We start from the raw sequence: 17816 nt of genomic DNA on the forward strand, positions 1-17816 counted from the left end.
GGGCTCAAGATGAGCCTGCCCGATAGCACACAGGCTGCAAGGCCTGCACAGTGGAGTTGAGGTCAACACCCAATTGAAGAAAACAGCACTCCCAAAGCTAAAGGAGCACTGAAAATGAAATGGTGTAAGTTAAGTGTAACCCAAACCCCGCAGTGCCTGAAGAGTGAAGTTGAAAATGCAGCTGGTCGCCTTCTGGATGCAACGATGAAGACCCTGATTTCTACACCTTGGTTGTGGTGATGAAAGGGGGACCTTTAGTTGGCTTGTTCTGAGGCAGCACTCGAGAGAAATGGTCGACAGCAAAAGATTCGGCTCCTTATGGCAGCCCTTTGTGGTTTTGGCACCTTTTTCTCTGCACCAAGATAAAACAAAGATTGCTGGTTGGATTCTCTTCCATTACTCGGTCCTGAACTCTTATGAAGGGACCTTTGGTGCAGAATTCCTGCCTCTGGAGGTCCAGATGGATGCCTGCAAAATTTCAGCGAGATTCGATGTTTTCAAGATGATGCACTTGCAAATGGTCTAGGTCCCCCGAGTATTGGCGTTCTGCAGCCCAGAAAAGTCGCAGGACGTTGTGGGGTGGCCCAAATTGAAGAAGGCTTTGAGACAAGTTGGACCCACTAGCCCAAGTGAGTAAGTCGTCCTTGGCTTCCCTGTCTATATGAAATTGGGGTCAGCACAGCTGCAGGACTTCACCGGTGTTTCTGTGATAGTTGAAGGTGCTGCTGGCATCTCTACTCGTCTTCTGCTTCGGATTCTTTGTTCCAGTGGTCGACTCTACCTGTATCTACTGCAACCCATTCATTCACTCCCATGACACTGTCAATCAGCTAGGGGTTGGCTGTCCTGCGGGACTGCCGCCTGCCCAGTTAGAACTGGTTTCAGCCAGGCACACCTACAAACAAATGACAATGAAGTTTCAGGACCCTTCCTCACTTCCTGCCTCGCCAGGCACACTGGAGCCTGTGCAGGCTTCATGACTATTGCCTGCCAAAGGCAAAACTCACAAAGGACCCAATTCTACATAAAATGCGAGAAGGGGAGCCCAATAGGAACTGACAAACGAGAATTGGTGAAAAAAGAAGACATGGGCCATTTTGAGAAAATGGTCACCCATGGGTGCTGTACTCCAGCTGTGAGTAAACTGCACAAAAAGGTGGCAAAAGTAACCACTGCCACCAGCCATTTAAAATGGTCAGTGTAACTAAAAGTTACCCGAGTAGAGGAAGAAGGAGTTACAATGTAACCCCTCAGTAAACCACATAAGGTGGTGTGTGCTGGACCCACAAAAGAAAAGGTAAGATAAAAGCTATCTTACTACTTCTATTCTTCCTAACTCATCTATTACTACAAATTGATTTACCAAACAATCATATAGAAAAGGAATTCTCTCTCAACTAATTATGATTTGGTTAACTAGTATTGCTGCTTGCCCAAAATGTACAATTGATTGGCTTTATTCCAAAATGTTATCCCTAAATTAGTAGAATAATTAAGATATCCAATCAGCATGCAACAGCAGGGGACACAGCTCAAAAGATAGTGTTGCGGCTCTCAATACTGATGTCATTGTAAGTACAGCTGACATTGAATTGCTCACAATCTGAGTCTTTCTGGAATTCAGGAAGCCATGAGATCTGGAATCCTTTGGAATAACATCACATGGATCAGGTATGTATCCTGACAAATCCTGATTGTGTCTTGAATAGCAATAATCCTCTCTGGACGCAAAATTATTGCCCAAGAGACATATCCATCACCATGTCTAGAAACTGAATTCTCTGCAACATAATCATATTAGATTGGGGATTTATTGAAAACCCCAGATTTAACAGAGTTTTGAACATTGTCCAGAATTAGAAATCTGATGGGGCTCCCTTTAACTAACCATTAAGGTAGAGATAAAAATTACTTTTGTGTTGCCTATGATGCCTCAGTCACTACCGAAAGCACCTTGGTGGATACTCTTGGGGCGCTGTTCAGAACACAAAAAATGCACTTGTTGTGGAAGTGTTGATACTCCATGGTAACCTTCAAGTATATTTGATGTTCTTTCTGGCTGCGAATGTAAGCACTATGAAGGTCTAGGGGTGCAAACTTTTGGGATGGAAATTGGTCTATCCCACCTCCCTAGGCGCTTCCAAATGCAGTGAACACCATACGAAGTGATATAACATACAAGGGGGGGTGCAATTCGCATTATCGGCCCACATGTAAAGGCCTCACAGCGCATAGACCTAGACGCTTGGCACTAGAAAGGCGCAGAGCCCTCAACTCCATTTTGTATTAGGCCCTGGAGGGAGAAGCTGCAGGCTCATGTTGGTCACAGTCACAATTCATAAGGCCCAATGTCTGCACAACATGATGGCTCTGCGTGAGCCTTGTTCCCATGGAAGTCTTCTTCCCCCTTGTGCCTTCAGTGTTGCAAATATTTAGTATCTTTCACTGGAATGTACCCTCAGCATGCGACATTCCTCTCCACTAAACTGCCATTAGGCCTCTAACCCCCACCCAGAAAGGCCGGAGCCAGCCCCACACCACTGCATTCTTTGATAAGAGCATGACCCCCAAGTCCCAACCCTCATTAAGCGTCCACCAGAGATCTAAGCAGGCACAATTAAATTTCTCCTTAGCAGCAACACATATCCTTTGTAGCACGAGGTACCAGGAAACATAAATTTAAGATCAGACCCCCACGGGAAGACCTTGAGTGCAGGAACTGCGGTATGAATTAAATCTTGAATGTGTGGGTAGGCATAACCGTATTTTATCTTCCCTGCTCCCTGGCACCAGTTCTTGTGCCACCCAGGTGCCTGTCACAATGAGTTAATATTCTACCGGAGCATGTTTGTTTTGATAGAAACATTGTCCTAATGTGTGACCCGATCTTCACTGCGAGGATGAGCCCAGCTGATGAGCCCAGCTGACCCACGTGGAGCCTGATGGGCGCAGAAGAACTAGCTAATTGTGGCCTGGCATGCCTTATGGAGTAGGCCCATGTATTGGGTCCCACCAATCGGTGGCACCAATTTCGTACGGTATGCCATGACGATTCCTGCCTTTTTAAACTGATGCTTGTATCTGAACTGAGGAGAGAGCGCTCTCGAGCAGCAGAGTCCTTTGCTGATATTTGCATTTTGTATTATTAAACCTTGTTATTCCTGCAAAACGATCTCCTGGCCTATTTCCCTAGCGGATTGTCTTTACTCTGGAGCGTGCGTAATTGGGGACTTGCCTTCAAAACTAAGGTCCTTTACTTTTATTTTGTATTTATTACATTTATGTAACGCCCAGACCCACGGATATCACAGCATTTGTACAAGCGAATATGATACCAGTTGTTAGTTATGGGAAGTAAGCAGCAACAGTTGGTAAGAGGAGTTGGTCGTATTTGTTAAATATCCAAGTTTTAACACGCGTTCTGAACATTGTATAAGAGTGTTAATCTCTGATGTCGGCAGGAAGGGAGTTCCAGAGTTAAGGAGTCGTGATGCCCAGAGTCTCGGGAAGATAGCTCAGGGGCAACATGCTCACCTTGGAAGCAAGATGACATGGAGCAACACAGTTTCGATCTCCGGGACTGCGCTTAGAAACCTCTGGGTATTAAGCATGTTATAAATAACCAAACATATATCATATCATAAGGAAGCAAGTGCCTCCTGCCCTTTTACGATTGAATGTGGGGGGCTGTCAAGTGAGGCTGGTGGAGGATCGTAGGTGACACACACAGAGTTTTGGTATTACACACTCGTTGAGGTAGAGTGGGGCCTCTTTGCTTATGAATCTGTGCGCCAAGACAAAATCTGGAATTGAATGCAGGCTTTGATAGGAAGCCAATGTGCATTATGTCAAGCGGTCGAGATGTGATCAAAGTGTTTCAGACACGCGGCCGCACAGAGAACATTATTTTGTACGAGTTGTAGATCGTCAATGTTTTTTGCAGAGAGGCCCTTGTAGAGGGCATTGCAGCAATCTAGTTTACTGAGGATGATGGCTCGGTGGGTGTGAGGCAGTTTTCCGTGGTGAGGCATTGTCTGCTCAAGGAGATGAGCTTGGTGGTGTAAGTGGTAGAGGAGGCAAGGGCATTGATGTGATTATTCATGGAGAGTTCTGCATCAAGGTGGATACCTAAGGTTTTTGACATGTTTCTTTGTAGACTCCAAAATGTGACTCATTTTCACCATGTGAAAGGTTTCCACAAGCAGTCAGTCTTAGGCCCCCTAAGACAGAATTTCAAAGTATCATGAATACAATCCCCGACCTCTCTAATGTTCCAGAAAGTCTTTCATAGCTTGTAAACATAACAGCTTTTTAATTACTAAGAGAATTTCTTGGGTTAAGTATTGATTGGATTGAATGGCGGCGAAGACAGTTACACCAGAGGAATTCTCATAGAGTAGCCCTCTTTGACACTACTTAAAACCTTGTTGTCAATGATAGCATCTTGTATAGATAAAACTGACTGATTCTGCCTTCTACTCATGAGGTATACGTTCTTGGCGGGTATGGGATCACTGTCAGGTGGTTTTCATGAGGAGTCACCAGAAAATGAAGGGGCAGGTTTCCATTTTGGACAGAATCTTCTTTTCTTAAAATTGGAATTTCCTTTCAATCTAGAGGGATGTTTGATATTGCATGCCTCTGAAAAATGGAAAGATAATGAAAAAGCCTTGATGCTGTTTCTGAGATCAGCATAGGACAGTGGTCTACAAACTGCAGGGTGCTTCAACGATGTCCGTGGGAAGGGGAAACAAGGCTCTTTAAAAAGGGATGACAGTGACTGTTTTTAATTGAAAATATAAGTACTTATAGCTTGTGGAGCAGGGGATGGACAATATTTTTACTCTAAGGGAATCAGAGGGCAGGGGCTCAGTATAAATAGGTTTGAATACCATTGGCATAGTCCACGATTTGACTGAGAGAAAATTGGATTTGCACTGTTGCACCACCCCATCCCCTGGGGTGCAAACAAACATTTCTAAATAGAAGGAACAACCCTGACATGTTCTTTGAACATCATAATTAAGATTAGAAGTCTTATGGTAGGCATGCTGTATCCTGACTACACCCAGTGACATAGTCCTTGCTAAAGTGCCAGACAGGTCTTCATATATGGAAAGCTGCTGGAATGCCCCATTTTACCTAACCAAAATAAAACTAAAAAAGCAACCTTTGGCATAAGTGAATCTGAGAATATCTCAAATTCCTAAAACACCTGAATTGAGCAATTTGAGGCAAAGGGAACCTGTTTAAGTTCAAGACCCGCCTTTCAAAAAACCTTTTCCACACCATTATCCTATACTTTATTCTTTGTTAAGGCGTTGTGCAATCTGGAATGCAGATTTCCTACCTTTCTCTAGGGTTACAAATCACCACTGAGGCTTATGTAGATAGGTTACCTTGAATTGCTACTAGCTCATTCAGACAGGTTTACATTTGCTGTACAAACTTTTGGACAAAGCTCATAAAAAAGCTTGTTTAAGATATGCCACACATTCCAAGATTAGTCCTTTCGTTGGATTTTTGCAAATGGTCGTCAGCCAAAGTACTAGACTTAAATGTACCAAAGTTTAGTGTTTAGAATAACAGACTCTGGGAATATGTAGCCAACTAAACAGGACCTCTAGGGAAGTGATGGTGTTAAACCATGGAAGACAATGCTAAAGGTAAAACTACAGGAGTATTCATAGGTTGTGGAAAAATGTCAGGCTGGATAGAAGTAGGAATAACTCGACCACTGGGCCTACAAGCCAATAGATAAAAGAACCTATCCTAGGAAAGGATGTCAAATAGTCTAACCAATTCTTAAGTAGTCCGATGTAGCTTCATCTTCTCCTCATCAGATCAGCAGTGAAATAACATGGGTGTACATGCTGAGTCCACCAATGAAGGCTTAAAAGTACTCAAAACAACTGGTACCAAAGTTGAAAGTAGATGCTGTGTATTTAAATCACAGGCCCAGGACACTGTATACCTGACAGAAATACATTTGGCAGGGGTTGTCCAGGCAGGAAAATCCGTGAAGTAGGTGAAAACCCCAATGTCAATCGTGAGTATTATCATCACCAACTAACAATTTAACCCAAACAGTAGTCATATAAACACCTGGATAATCAGCAATCACACCTGAAATTCAAGCAGAAACAGGTTAGAAAATATCCAGTACTGACCTTGCCACTGGAGCCGAATTCAACTGCACTGTCCTTGTATACGGAGGGGATCAACGCTCCTCCTTTTATAGCTGTGGGCTCAACAGATGACCCTAGGCCAGTTTGAGGTTTTCTACTTATAGGAGGCTAATGACAAATAGGATTAGGTTTGGCGGAACAACAATGGAAGAGTTGGAAATGGTATAACCAACGTCCTGGCACTAACTCAGGGTCCAAACGTCCAGATAGGGGTAGATATAAATCCCTCCCTCCTTAGACTTACTGCCACCACTGCCATAAGCTTGGTGAATACCCTCGGGGCAGAGCTGAGCCCGAATGGCAAAACTCGAAACTGACGATGAGAACCGCCAACTGCGAACCTCAGGTACTTTTTGTTTTAGATGAATGGGCACATGAAAGCAAGCATCCTGAAGGTCGAACGACACCAGCCAATCCTGGAGTCGAAGGGCCTGAAGGATCTGCGAAAGAGTTACCATCTTGAATGTGTCATTCCTGAGGAACTTGTTCAAGCGTCTCAAGTTCAAGATGGGTCGTACTCCTCCGTCCTTCTTGGGGATTAGAAGATAAGGAGAGAACCATCCCTGGCCCCTTTCCACTGCGGGTTCTAATTCTATCGCACCTTTCTTTAACAGGGCAAGAATTTCCTGCTGAAGGAGTGGATCTGGGTCTGACATAGAGTGTCCTCTCGGGGCAATCTGAAGGTTTTGCCAGAAATGGGAAGGAATAGCCGGGGGCCACTGTTTCGAGTGCCCAAGCATCCAAGGTTATACCCCGACAGCTATTGAGATGCTGAGACAGCCTGCTCCCCTCACAGTCTTTTGAGCTAAAGAACCAAAGGGGTTTTGAAGGTACTGCAGCTGCAGCTGAAGACAAGGCAGCTGAGGCTGAAATGGAGGTTCTTCCTCCTCTACCTCTGGACCCACATGGAGTCCTTCTCTGCCCCCTTTAAGAGGATTGGCTGCTTCCCCTTGACACAGATGAATAAAATCGAAAGGGACCCCCTCTCCAAGCATTAGAGGAACCCTGAGGTTGGGAAGGCTGTCAAAACACTGCTCCTAAGGATTTTGCAGCAGATTTTGAAGTTTGCAGCTTCTCCAAGCCATCTTGAGCCTTTTCTCCAAATAACTGGCACCGATCAAAAGGCATGTCCATTAAGTGTGCCTGTACATCAGGTGCAAAACCAGACTTTCGGAGCCATGCTAAATGTTTTGCGACTGTGCTGGCTGCCATTGCTCTGTAATGATTGACACATTGCCTCCTTGCCATCTTGGACTAAGTTTAAGAATTCAACCCTCTCCTCACCCTCCCACATGTGTTCTGCTGCCAAGACAGCAACGTCCCATAAGGTACTTGACTAAAGAGTCAATCTTTTTATCATCCTTATCCGGTGGAACGGAAGGGCACGCAGAAGTTCTCAAAGAAGATATTGCCACCCGTATTACTAGATTTTCTGGAGTTGGGTGCCTGGATAAAAATATAGGGTCTATAGAAGCAGCCCTATATTTCTTCGTTAGATTTTTGTTCAATGATGGCGTGGAGTCGGGCTTAAGCCAGTTCTCCAAAATCCTGATCCTCAAAGCAGTGTCAAACGGCAGTACCACTTCCTTTGGTGGTCCACTATTTAATATGTACGTGAGATCATCCTTCTCTACAATGGAAGCCGGCCTCCCCCAACCAAGATATTCAGTTACCTTACTCCTCACTGATCTATAAGAAGTATCAGAGGATTCTTATACTTCTGGATTCGCAAAATCAGCTTCTGGAGAGGTTCCAAGACCGCTACCTTCTTCCAATGTTTCTACAAGATTCATCATTCTAGATTCTTCTGAGATTAGTTCCCCGTGTACATTGGGGGTACCATACTTGTACCCAAAGGGTACACATTGATCCTGCTCTTCTTCAAATATGGATCCCATAGACCTGAAAAAATCAGGTCTTGGTAGAGGCTTAAAAGTCTTCGATGGCTCGACAGTAGGTTTTGAAACCTCTGAAGGCTGTGATGGCATCGATGGGGTCAAGGGCATCGAAGTAAGAAGTGGCATTGCCGGCTTTGCCCATTCCAATTAATGCTTCGACATGGGTTTCGAAGGCCCAGCTGTCTAACTTCTATCGATCGTCGAGGAAGAAGAACCCGACTTCAGCCAGTGTCTTGAGGAAGACTCGTTTGACGAATGTCGATGAGACTTTCTTCCCGAGGTCTCTGGCGCGTGAGAAGCAGAGGTTACAGGCAGTTTAGGAGACTTTTTCAGCTCTTTTGGAGGGGCGCTTGGAGGGACACTCAGAGCAGCTTTTTGAAAAACCTCCAACGTCTTTAATCTAAACTTTTCCCAGTCAGCCGGGGATGCCAACGTCTTTGGGAAAGTAACCATCCTGACAGGTGAGGTGGAAGAAGACAATGGTGACCTGTGGCGCTGCCTCTTTGACTTTTTCTAGGAGGTGGATGACGAATGTCGAGATCTCGACCTAGAGAACATTTGGTGTTTAGCATGTTTTTTTGCCGGGGAAACATCCCCCGAGTCATCTGAGGACCTCCTTTTTGATGGGGGTAACAGAAGGGGATTCTGACCTATTTTCCACAAGTTTCCCCTTCCTGTCTCACAAGGCCTTTACAGTCAATGATTCGCAGGAATCACAGTAATCCACTCTGTGGTCTGCTCCAAGGCACCACAAACAGAGTTGTTGAGGGTCTGTTATGGACATTTTTGCACCACAATCAGAACACTGCTTGAACCCCGTCTTGGGTGTCGACATCCTTTTCAATTTCTTGATGAAACGCAGTTAAATTTTGCTGAGGCGAAGAACCATTCGAAGCATGCAAGCATGCAGAAAAACAGAACTGAGACAATGGTCGCCACGTGTGTTAATTATACAAGCATCAGCGTCACGGCTGAGGACCGGACAGAGGCCGTCGAGGGCCACAACTCGACACCGCATGGCACCCGTTACTTGAAAATCTTTTTTCCAAAGCAAGCAGCAAGCAGACTTGAGTATCCAAGTTGAGGAATACGTCGGAGGACACAATCCATTCGAAGTAGCCATTCTACCCAACCTAGGAGAACCCTTCTAGCCAGGTTTCGCAGGACCTCAACCCTTTTCCTGGCTCTCTGGAATTACGCTATCTTCTCCACAGAGCCTTATCTTCCCTCCTCTAGTTCTTTATTCGCCCCCTAAACTGAGTTCATCTCTCCCCCACTTGTTCCTTTACCACTTCACTCTGATGTTGTTCTTTCTCTGACTACATACAGAGCCCCCTCCTCTCCATTCTTTCTCACCTGATATCCTTTTTTCTCCTCCCCTTCTACTATTCACAGGTGGTTTTCTTTTACCTCCTCTCCTTTCTCTGCCCTTTTATGTTCCACCTCTGCCTCCTCCACCTCTCCCTTCTCTGTCTTTTCCTCTCCTGCTCAGTCCTTGCCCTCTTCTTTCTCTCTTCTTTGATTGTCAGTCTTCTCCTCATCCTTCCTTTCCTCTCTCCTTTCATGTTCCTTCTCCACCCTCTCTCCCTTTCTCTCGCATTGTGATTCACCTCCTCGGCCTTGTTCTCTCGCTTTCTCTTTCACCTCCTCACTCACGTCCCCTCTCCTTCGATGCTCCTCCTATGTTTTTCACATGCCCCTCTGCTCCTCCTCTGTTCATTCCTCCCTTGCTCCACTGTAACCTCTCCCTCCGCTTTTCTTTGACTCTCACTTTTTTCCCTCTCCAACTGTCTCCTAACACCAACGCCAACCTGCTTACTAATTTCCTTTTATATGCTATCAGGGTTTGGAATCAGCCCTCTGAGTGTGACATGCATGGCAACGGTGTGCAGCTTACGAGTTGGTTTGGTGACTGGCGTTGGCTTGGGAAGACTATGATTTCTCCAGGTAAGCTTGCATTGTGATTACGAAATGACCATTGGCCATCATGAAATCAGGCACTGTATCTCTCCTTGGCCACATAATGTTCAAATGGCATTGCTGAGGTTTGCCATAAAACTACTACTGAGTTATGAGGTTTAATTTCCCATGAACAGCGGAATACCCAAGAAATCTGTGGCAAGCTGGACTTGCACCATTGTTCATGAGTGACACACGCGGGCCTGTTTCCCTTTATCAAACAAAACTCACAAATGTTACCAAGCAGCTTACAGAAGCCTGCAAATGCAGGTTCATGACTGCGCTCTCTGGATTCTTCAGACTTTCATTTCACTATCCCAGGAACACCACCATGGTCGGCATGTCATGTTTTGTATCAACCCCCATTGTGACTCAATTTATGCCAAATAAGGATGGGATTCATGCTATAACTATTTGGCAACAATGAAGCCACGATGTGGTCTTGTGTTATGATACAAAACATGACATGCCGGCCATGGTGGGGTTCTTGGGATAGTAGATACCTGACAGAGGTGGGCATGGATGCGGTTGGTGCTCTGGGGATTCCCTCGTAGACCAACTCCAGGGCTAGCATCACGGAGCAGGCAACGGTCCCCGGCCCCTCATGCACTCCTAGTTTTCTTCATCTATTATCCTCATGTATGTGACCTCTTCACAGTCCTTATGATGTTTCTTCTTTTTCTCAAGAGAAGAGATTCTGGTTCCAGGCAGGGGAGCTAATGAACATTTCTTTGGTCTTATGCTTTGAATCATGTTGCTTTTTCCTCTACTTCTAGACCAACGTCGTACCAGAGGGAGAAGAAGCAGACCATGAAAGCAGGAAACAATGTGTATGCCACTTGGACCTCAGTTTTGAATCACCAAGTTTCTGGAAGGAGAGTCGTGAACTCCCAGAGAAGGATCTGAGGTACCACCCTTGTATGGAGCTGGGCTGAGGTCTAAATGCCTCTTCAGTACAGTTACACCCTTTTCTGGCAAGGAAAGGGCTTAAACTTGGTGGTCACATCCTACAAATCAACAGCCTTAAAGGAAGCTTGTGTGCATGCCAGTCCAGAACCAAAAATGCCTATATGGCTCGAAGAAAGCATCCGAAGTGTAGTAGGTTTTTTCTTACTGGTATGAACAGACCCTCCAGCCTTTCATAACAGGCCCAGTACAGATTCATCATCAAATTTCGAATTGCACCACTTAAAATGAAGTCCCCCATCGCCTCCAAAACTAGCACTTTGATATGTTAGGATATGGTGAAGTTGGTATTCTAGGGCCCAATGTGCGATTCCCTCATACAAGGCACAAGACTGCACTGGATGGAGTTTGCCTAAGCATGTGACACAACCAAGAAGGGATGCCTGCCCGGATACACAACTTAAGGCCAGTGTCATAGATCATACAGCAAAAGGTGGTAAAGCAATACAATAAAAATGTGGCAGAAGTCCAATACAATTAAAAAATAAAATTTCTTTTCTCAAATGATGAAGCCTCACACTTCGAAGGAAAACGCGCTTTCCAATAAAACTTATTAAAGAGATAAAAAAGATAACAATAAGAAAAAACACAGCCAAAATTAAAGTAAAAAAGGAGATGGCACTAAGAGCAGTTTCTCAACCTGAATGCAAGGTGGACAAATGGGAAATGCCATTTGGGCAGATTGGCCAGTGTATATCGATGTGGGGAACCCCGGGCACATGAAGAGATGATTGGATACAGAGTTTCTAAATTCTAAAGCTGTAGTTTTGCAATAGAAATACATTTTCTGGCCTAATCTCCCACAGGAGCAGGGTTCCCAAAAAGTTGTGAGGGTGGAAGAGTGAGGACATAAAAGTAATGAGAGGTATGCCAAAAATGCACCTCAGTTGGCCACACTGCACACCTTTGTTTGCCACTGGAGCCTTGGTATACACCCTCTGCCTGCATTAATCATGGTCTTCAGATCCAAGCAAAGAGTCAGCAGGCATACCAGCACATGTTGTTATATTTGTGGCTCCCACTGGCCCATAGGCATCACTTCCAGGGCAGAGGTCACAAGCCAGCTGTCCCTCCTTCTCCTGGTAGGTTCCTGGTGGGCAGGTGATGCACTGCTCCATCTGTCCATGGTAATACGTTCCTGCCAAGCAGCTGGCTAAGAAAGAGGGAAATAGATTAGTTGATGGCCGCAGCTGAGACACCATCTCTTGCCCATCCCAACTGTATGAGGTGGGGCCACCACAAGTCCTACACTTAACAACACGGCTTTCACTCTGTACTTTCTAAACACGGCTTTCACTCTGTACTTTCTATCTAAAGGAGACTAGTAATCCCTACTTATCCCACACTTGGCACATGGTGCTTGGGGGTGGCTCTCACAAAATCCAGCAAATGTGCGCCAGCATTTCAGACACCTCTCAGGACGGGTCAATTTGATTGGGCAGAGGTGCAAAGGGTAAAGAAGAACACCTAAAACCCTATATCTTTGCTGCTCCTCAGCTACGTGGTGTCTTACAAACGTTCTTTAATTGCCAGATTAACAATGTAACATGACCACTATTGTCCAACAACGTGCACACACCCAGCATAGCCATGTCCCACAGCACTACATGTTCATTGCTTTGTTACCTCACAATGCCACAAAGTGTTCTGCTATACAACAGCACATTCTCAAATACAAATTGCAAATCCAGTTTTAAAGGTATGCACTATATTATTTTAAAACACTGATCTTTTATATATTCACACGTGTTGCACTTAGTAAATGTAGCCGGCCTGAACATCTTTGCCTACATGACATCTTGGCAAGTACTAGACTCAACAACAGTGTTTTCCCAACATGTGAACAGAACACCATGCTGCTGCTGTGCACGTGGTCTAAAGTATCCTTCAGGCGTGATCCAGCACTTTTGAACAAGTGCACCTGACTTATTTTTTGTTAATGATGTTCTGGGTCTGGTTATTGGGTCAGTTTCCTGCAGGCAGCAACAGTTGAGGAAGGTCAAAACCCACTCAGAATTCGTTTTGGAACAGATTTGCCACCCACGGCTGGTCCCTACTTTAAAAGTACTTATACCACTGTCCTGTAGTTGTTCCAGGGATATACTTACATAAACATGAATGAAAATAATTGCAACACCCTAAATGGCAGCAAAAAGGATATCCAAAATTAGATCAAAGAATGCTTTAAAAAAAATGAAATGGTCCTAAATCCAGACTTCGGATATTGCGCTTTAAACTCATCGACCCTTCCACCTTTATTTTGTGCCCCATCCTACCTAGTACACCTGCTCGAAAACCTATGTGTCATATTCAACAAAGGACTCACTATATAAAAACAAATCAACATTGTTAAAAAAGCTCTGCAAGTTATATTTTAGAAACAATCTAGAAAATGATTTCTGTTATGCTGGACATTCATAGAAAATTAGTGGTATACTCCATTAACAAAATGTAGTGCAACTACTTCAATTCCATACACATTAATCTCATACTTGAATCAAACACTCCTTTGTAACGATTGAAAAAAGCTGCTATACTTCCAAGAGTTGGACAACCTCTCGGAGCATACGCCAACTATCAGCACATCCACATGCAAGCGTGGACCCAATTTAAAGTGCTGTTCATCATTCATTAATACGTGCAGTTTCCTTATTCTATGAGCTGAAGAGAGGGATAAAGTGAGACCTACTTTGTAAAAAAAAAGAACCAATATCCTAACCAGGAATACATTCCAAAGGCGAGACCAAAGTCTTAGATGATACAACAGCAAGCTCTTAAAACAGAGTGGACATAGGTTTCAAGCCCTCCAACAAAATGTGTGCAAATTGAACCCATTGGATCTTGTAATTCGCTACATTCTCTCCCACATCCCTCTGTCAATGTAAGCTGGATAAACTAGTTATTCAACCTATTTTATTACCCCAGGGATGCTACCATAGAATTCTCTTAGCACGACCAGTAAGTCTTTTCAAAGTTCATGATTTAAGGAATTTCTAAGGTTGGCAATGCTGCTAGAGCTTCCATGTCTTCAGCAAGAACCTTTGCTTTGTGACCCATTTAGGGAATACACAAATTATATCCTGTGCTCTAGTCACATATAGGCAATCTAGGTGTAGGGTTTCACGGCTTTGAGAAGAAAATGTTTTCTCCAAGCAGAGGAGGCGGCCTGTAATCCTTCAGGCACCTATTGGATGAAGGGTTAGCATGTCCCCAGCATCAGAGCATTGTTGTCTGCCTTCCAGTAGCAGTCGCAGATAACCAGGAAATGCGGTCATTCTAAGCCCAGCAAGTCCAATTAAAATTCGGTTATTACACACAATATCAATTGAAACAGTTGAGCAGGACATGGAAAGCAACTCCATGGCCGGTCAATGGACATTTTCAGTTGAAGTTAAATGCTTATTAGACACCAAAAAATTAAAGCCCTGAGTGCATTCGAACCTGCACGAGTTCAAGGAAAATACATATGGGGCGTTAGAACCACACATATTTTGTGGTTACTGTTGAAGATATCCTTATCTGCTAACATCCACAGTATTTGTGTTATAACAATTCCATAAACAGCTCTGGAATCACCAACTAGATAATCGAAGTATGCAAATCGTGTGAATCCGTGAACGATTCATGCCTAATATGTATTTGGTGCAGTATTGCCCAATGCCACCAAGTGCTACTGTATCATGTGTGAGACCTTTAACAAGTGCTTTTTTTTAGACAACAGCACTTTGTATGCAAAGAAGTGTAGCTTGGGTTCCACATTATGTGCATGTGTGTAATAGCCCAACATGTATAGTGCTGTCTGCCCCAAAAAAGGACTCATTAGAGTGTACACATTTCATGTTGGGAAACTAGGCAGCTATGCCTGCCACATTGTAAGAAACTCTTTGCTATCCTGCCTTGCTCAGGTTTACTGCTGTCCGGCCACTGACAATTAAGCCACACAGTCCGCCCAGCCCTGACACAGTGAACACTGTAGCCAGTGCCACACCACACACTGAATACTGAACAGTTTTGGGCACTTAATGATCCCATGGGTTCTTCAATCTGACGCACACATACTTCCTGCTGCTCTGACATGCTTTGTCACACAGTCACTGCTGCTTTGACAGTGAATCACTTATGGTCTAATTTTCCTTACCACACTTGGATGCCACCCGCTGCTGCCCTGGGCCACAGCTCTCTTGTTTCTCAGACGGCGTGCTCAGCTTTTGTGCCACTTCGTACTCCATGCCTGCAAATCGGATCAGGAAGCGCTCCTGGTTAATGGATTTCTTCAAGGATTTGATCGCAGCTTTCAGCTTCTTCTCCACCTTTAGGCGCAGGCAGGGCAAGTTACAGCTTGCTGAATGACAGAAAGACATATGCTCACATGGGGTTTGCTGCTGTAGTGCCATCTCACTACTTCTGGGTTAATGAAGAAGCGTCATAAACTCAACCCAAGTCATTGCTCATTTACCATCCTTCTTCTAAAACCTCATTCTACTCCCTTTATACACAAGTGCAGCAGTGCCAAGCTGACCTGTTATTACATAACCCTGAGGTCCTTTTCACTTACAACAGTGAATTTAACACAAAAACATCACATAGAAAGTAGCTGCAAAGCCAACACACAAGCTGTTTATGTTTTACATCACCTTTAAGGAGACCCACATCATAGCCTTGTCTGCATGAGATTTGCTTGCATTTTGCATTGAGTCTGCGGAGAGAGCCCAGAGGATCGATGGCATCTCATTGAAAACCATTTCACCTCAAGCCCAACTTAATGCACCATTTTAAAGCAAGCTGTACAAGTGAAATGTGTTTGAATCGTACATTTTATTGAATTTTGGGGTTTGTTTTTCTTTGATATCTTTTTTAGTTAAATTCCCAGAATTATTTATTTTATAGCAAAATAGTTTTTACTCTACTCGCCCCTTTTTAACCATATCTTTTGATCATTAGTTTTCAAAGGTTTGCTCTGTGTAAAAATGAAAAAGGTAATTTTGAAGTCAGCACCATGTTTAACTGGTCGGCTGGAGAACATTTCAAGCCCATCTTGCAGCCAAACAATATCAGGATCATTTTTATAAGAAAGGGTTCCCTTGCATGCAATGTTAAAAGCTCACGAGATGGAGTAGAAGACTAAAGAGTAAAGGTGAATGCCTTCTGATTCCTACCCTCTGCTTGTTCAAATGGCTGTACTCTGACAGTTAGACATCCTCACTTTAGCGGTTTCAATTGACTTCTCAATTGTTCTCGCTGAGGACAAGACATAGCACCTTGACATGAAAACGTTAGCTTCTGCTGCAGGTTTGGAGAAACATGGCTCTCTAAGGAAATAACTTCAAGGGAAACGGTATTTGGAAATATGTTAAATGTATGAAATGAAATACACTTCTCCTTTCGGTTAGAAAATGTACATTCTGCGGTGGAACATTGCAGGTGCAATTAATGTGTATTTCCACAGGATTTAATGTAATTCTAACAGGGTTTTAAAAAGATTTCCCTCATTATCTACTGCCCAAATCATCATTTATCTTGCTGCTGGCAAAAGGCTGACCTCTGAGAATCAGGTTTGCAGGAAATGTATTTGTGTTGTGACCAGTTTTTGTGCAAGTGTGATCACCATTTCGCATGCCATTGAGTCTGTTTATTTTAACAGATTCACTTGTGTTTTAAGCACAGTCTCGTCAGAATGGGCCTGAAGACCATCCTGTGACTTTGGGCCTGTGTTGACCTCCTAAAATCTCCCCCAAGTTCAATTTGAGTAAATAATCTAAAAACAAAAACTGAGATTTTTTCCTTAAAGCTATCTGGGTTTCCCCCACTCCCACCTGTTAACCTAACATTAGTGTCTTCAGGGTTACCCACTTAACACTACTATAGAAATAGCCGTTTGTGGCTGTTCTGTGCTTCGGTGCCCTACAGTGCTGATCTTTGGGCACAATGGTGCTTACATTGTTGGATTTCAACCTGAAAGATTCACTCTGTGACCCTCAGTGATGTGAGGTGGCCTTACTGTGGGTCTTACTGTACTCCACTCTTAAAATAATCAAATCTTTATCCTTCAGTATTAACTACTTTTGTCTTATGTCTCTTATTCTCTATTTATCTAAAGTGTTAGAATGGCTTGTTTCTTCCCAGCTTTCTATGTATCTATCTCCTCACAATTTGGTGCTTTTTACAATCTGGGTTTCGCACAGGTTATTCTACTAAAATGATTTACTTTCATCACAAACTGTCTCCTATTTTGGTTCACCTTAATTTGTTTGCTGCTGCGACACTGTGGCTCACTCTATTCTACTTTCCTCATTGTCCTCCTTTGGTATCTCTTGATCAATCTATTCTTGTTATTCTTTCTATTTGCACAATCACTTCTTTACTGTATTATAAAATGTTTCTTCTTCTTCATTTCACTCACATGCCTACAGGATTCCTCAATGTCCTGTTCTTGGCCCTCTTCGGTTCACTTTGCACACTACCGTTTTGGCATCTCTATTTTATTCCTTTGGCTTTCAGACACATTTATATGCTGACTCTCATATTTACTTTCCTTTTGCTTCTTTTTCTATGATCTACAGTTCATCTTTCATGTTGTCTTAGTGCTATTGAGTCTAGGATGGTCACTTATTTTCTTCATCAGAAATTGTATTTGTGCCTACATCTCTGCGCTACATCTCTGCACATTATACTCATTCTCCCTCTTCCTTCAATCCTCTTTCAGTGTCCTTGGCTTCCTCTACTCGCAATGTGGGTTTCATTTTTGATTCTGCTTGCACTTATAAGGAACACATTCTTGCAGTTTTTCACTTTTTCACTGTCTTCT

General features: G+C 43.7%; 1 protein-coding gene and 1 long non-coding RNA gene across 8 annotated transcripts in view; one reads left to right on the forward strand and one right to left on the reverse strand.

Annotated features, from left to right (window-relative positions):
* SCUBE3 (signal peptide, CUB domain and EGF like domain containing 3) overlaps positions 1–17816 on the reverse strand; it is a 785923-nt gene that overhangs the window by 71468 nt on the left and 696639 nt on the right. For all 7 annotated transcript variants that reach the window (XM_069633481.1, XM_069633476.1, XM_069633480.1 and 4 more), the window contains 2 exons: positions 15150–15353; positions 12003–12164 (listed from right to left, as the gene is read on the reverse strand). In XM_069633481.1, the coding sequence (XP_069489582.1) occupies positions 12003–12164; positions 15150–15353 (366 nt within the window). The remainder of the gene's footprint in view (positions 1–12002; positions 12165–15149; positions 15354–17816) is intronic.
* LOC138520988 (uncharacterized) overlaps positions 1–17816 on the forward strand; it is a 258021-nt gene that overhangs the window by 31362 nt on the left and 208843 nt on the right. The window contains exon 2 of the long non-coding RNA XR_011282901.1: positions 10822–10952. This is a non-coding gene — a long non-coding RNA (uncharacterized lncRNA). The remainder of the gene's footprint in view (positions 1–10821; positions 10953–17816) is intronic.

Source organism: Ambystoma mexicanum, chromosome 13 (assembly GCF_040938575.1).
Source record: "Ambystoma mexicanum isolate Mex_15411 chromosome 13, UKY_AmexF1_1, whole genome shotgun sequence".
Lineage (NCBI taxonomy): Eukaryota > Metazoa > Chordata > Amphibia > Caudata > Ambystomatidae > Ambystoma > Ambystoma mexicanum.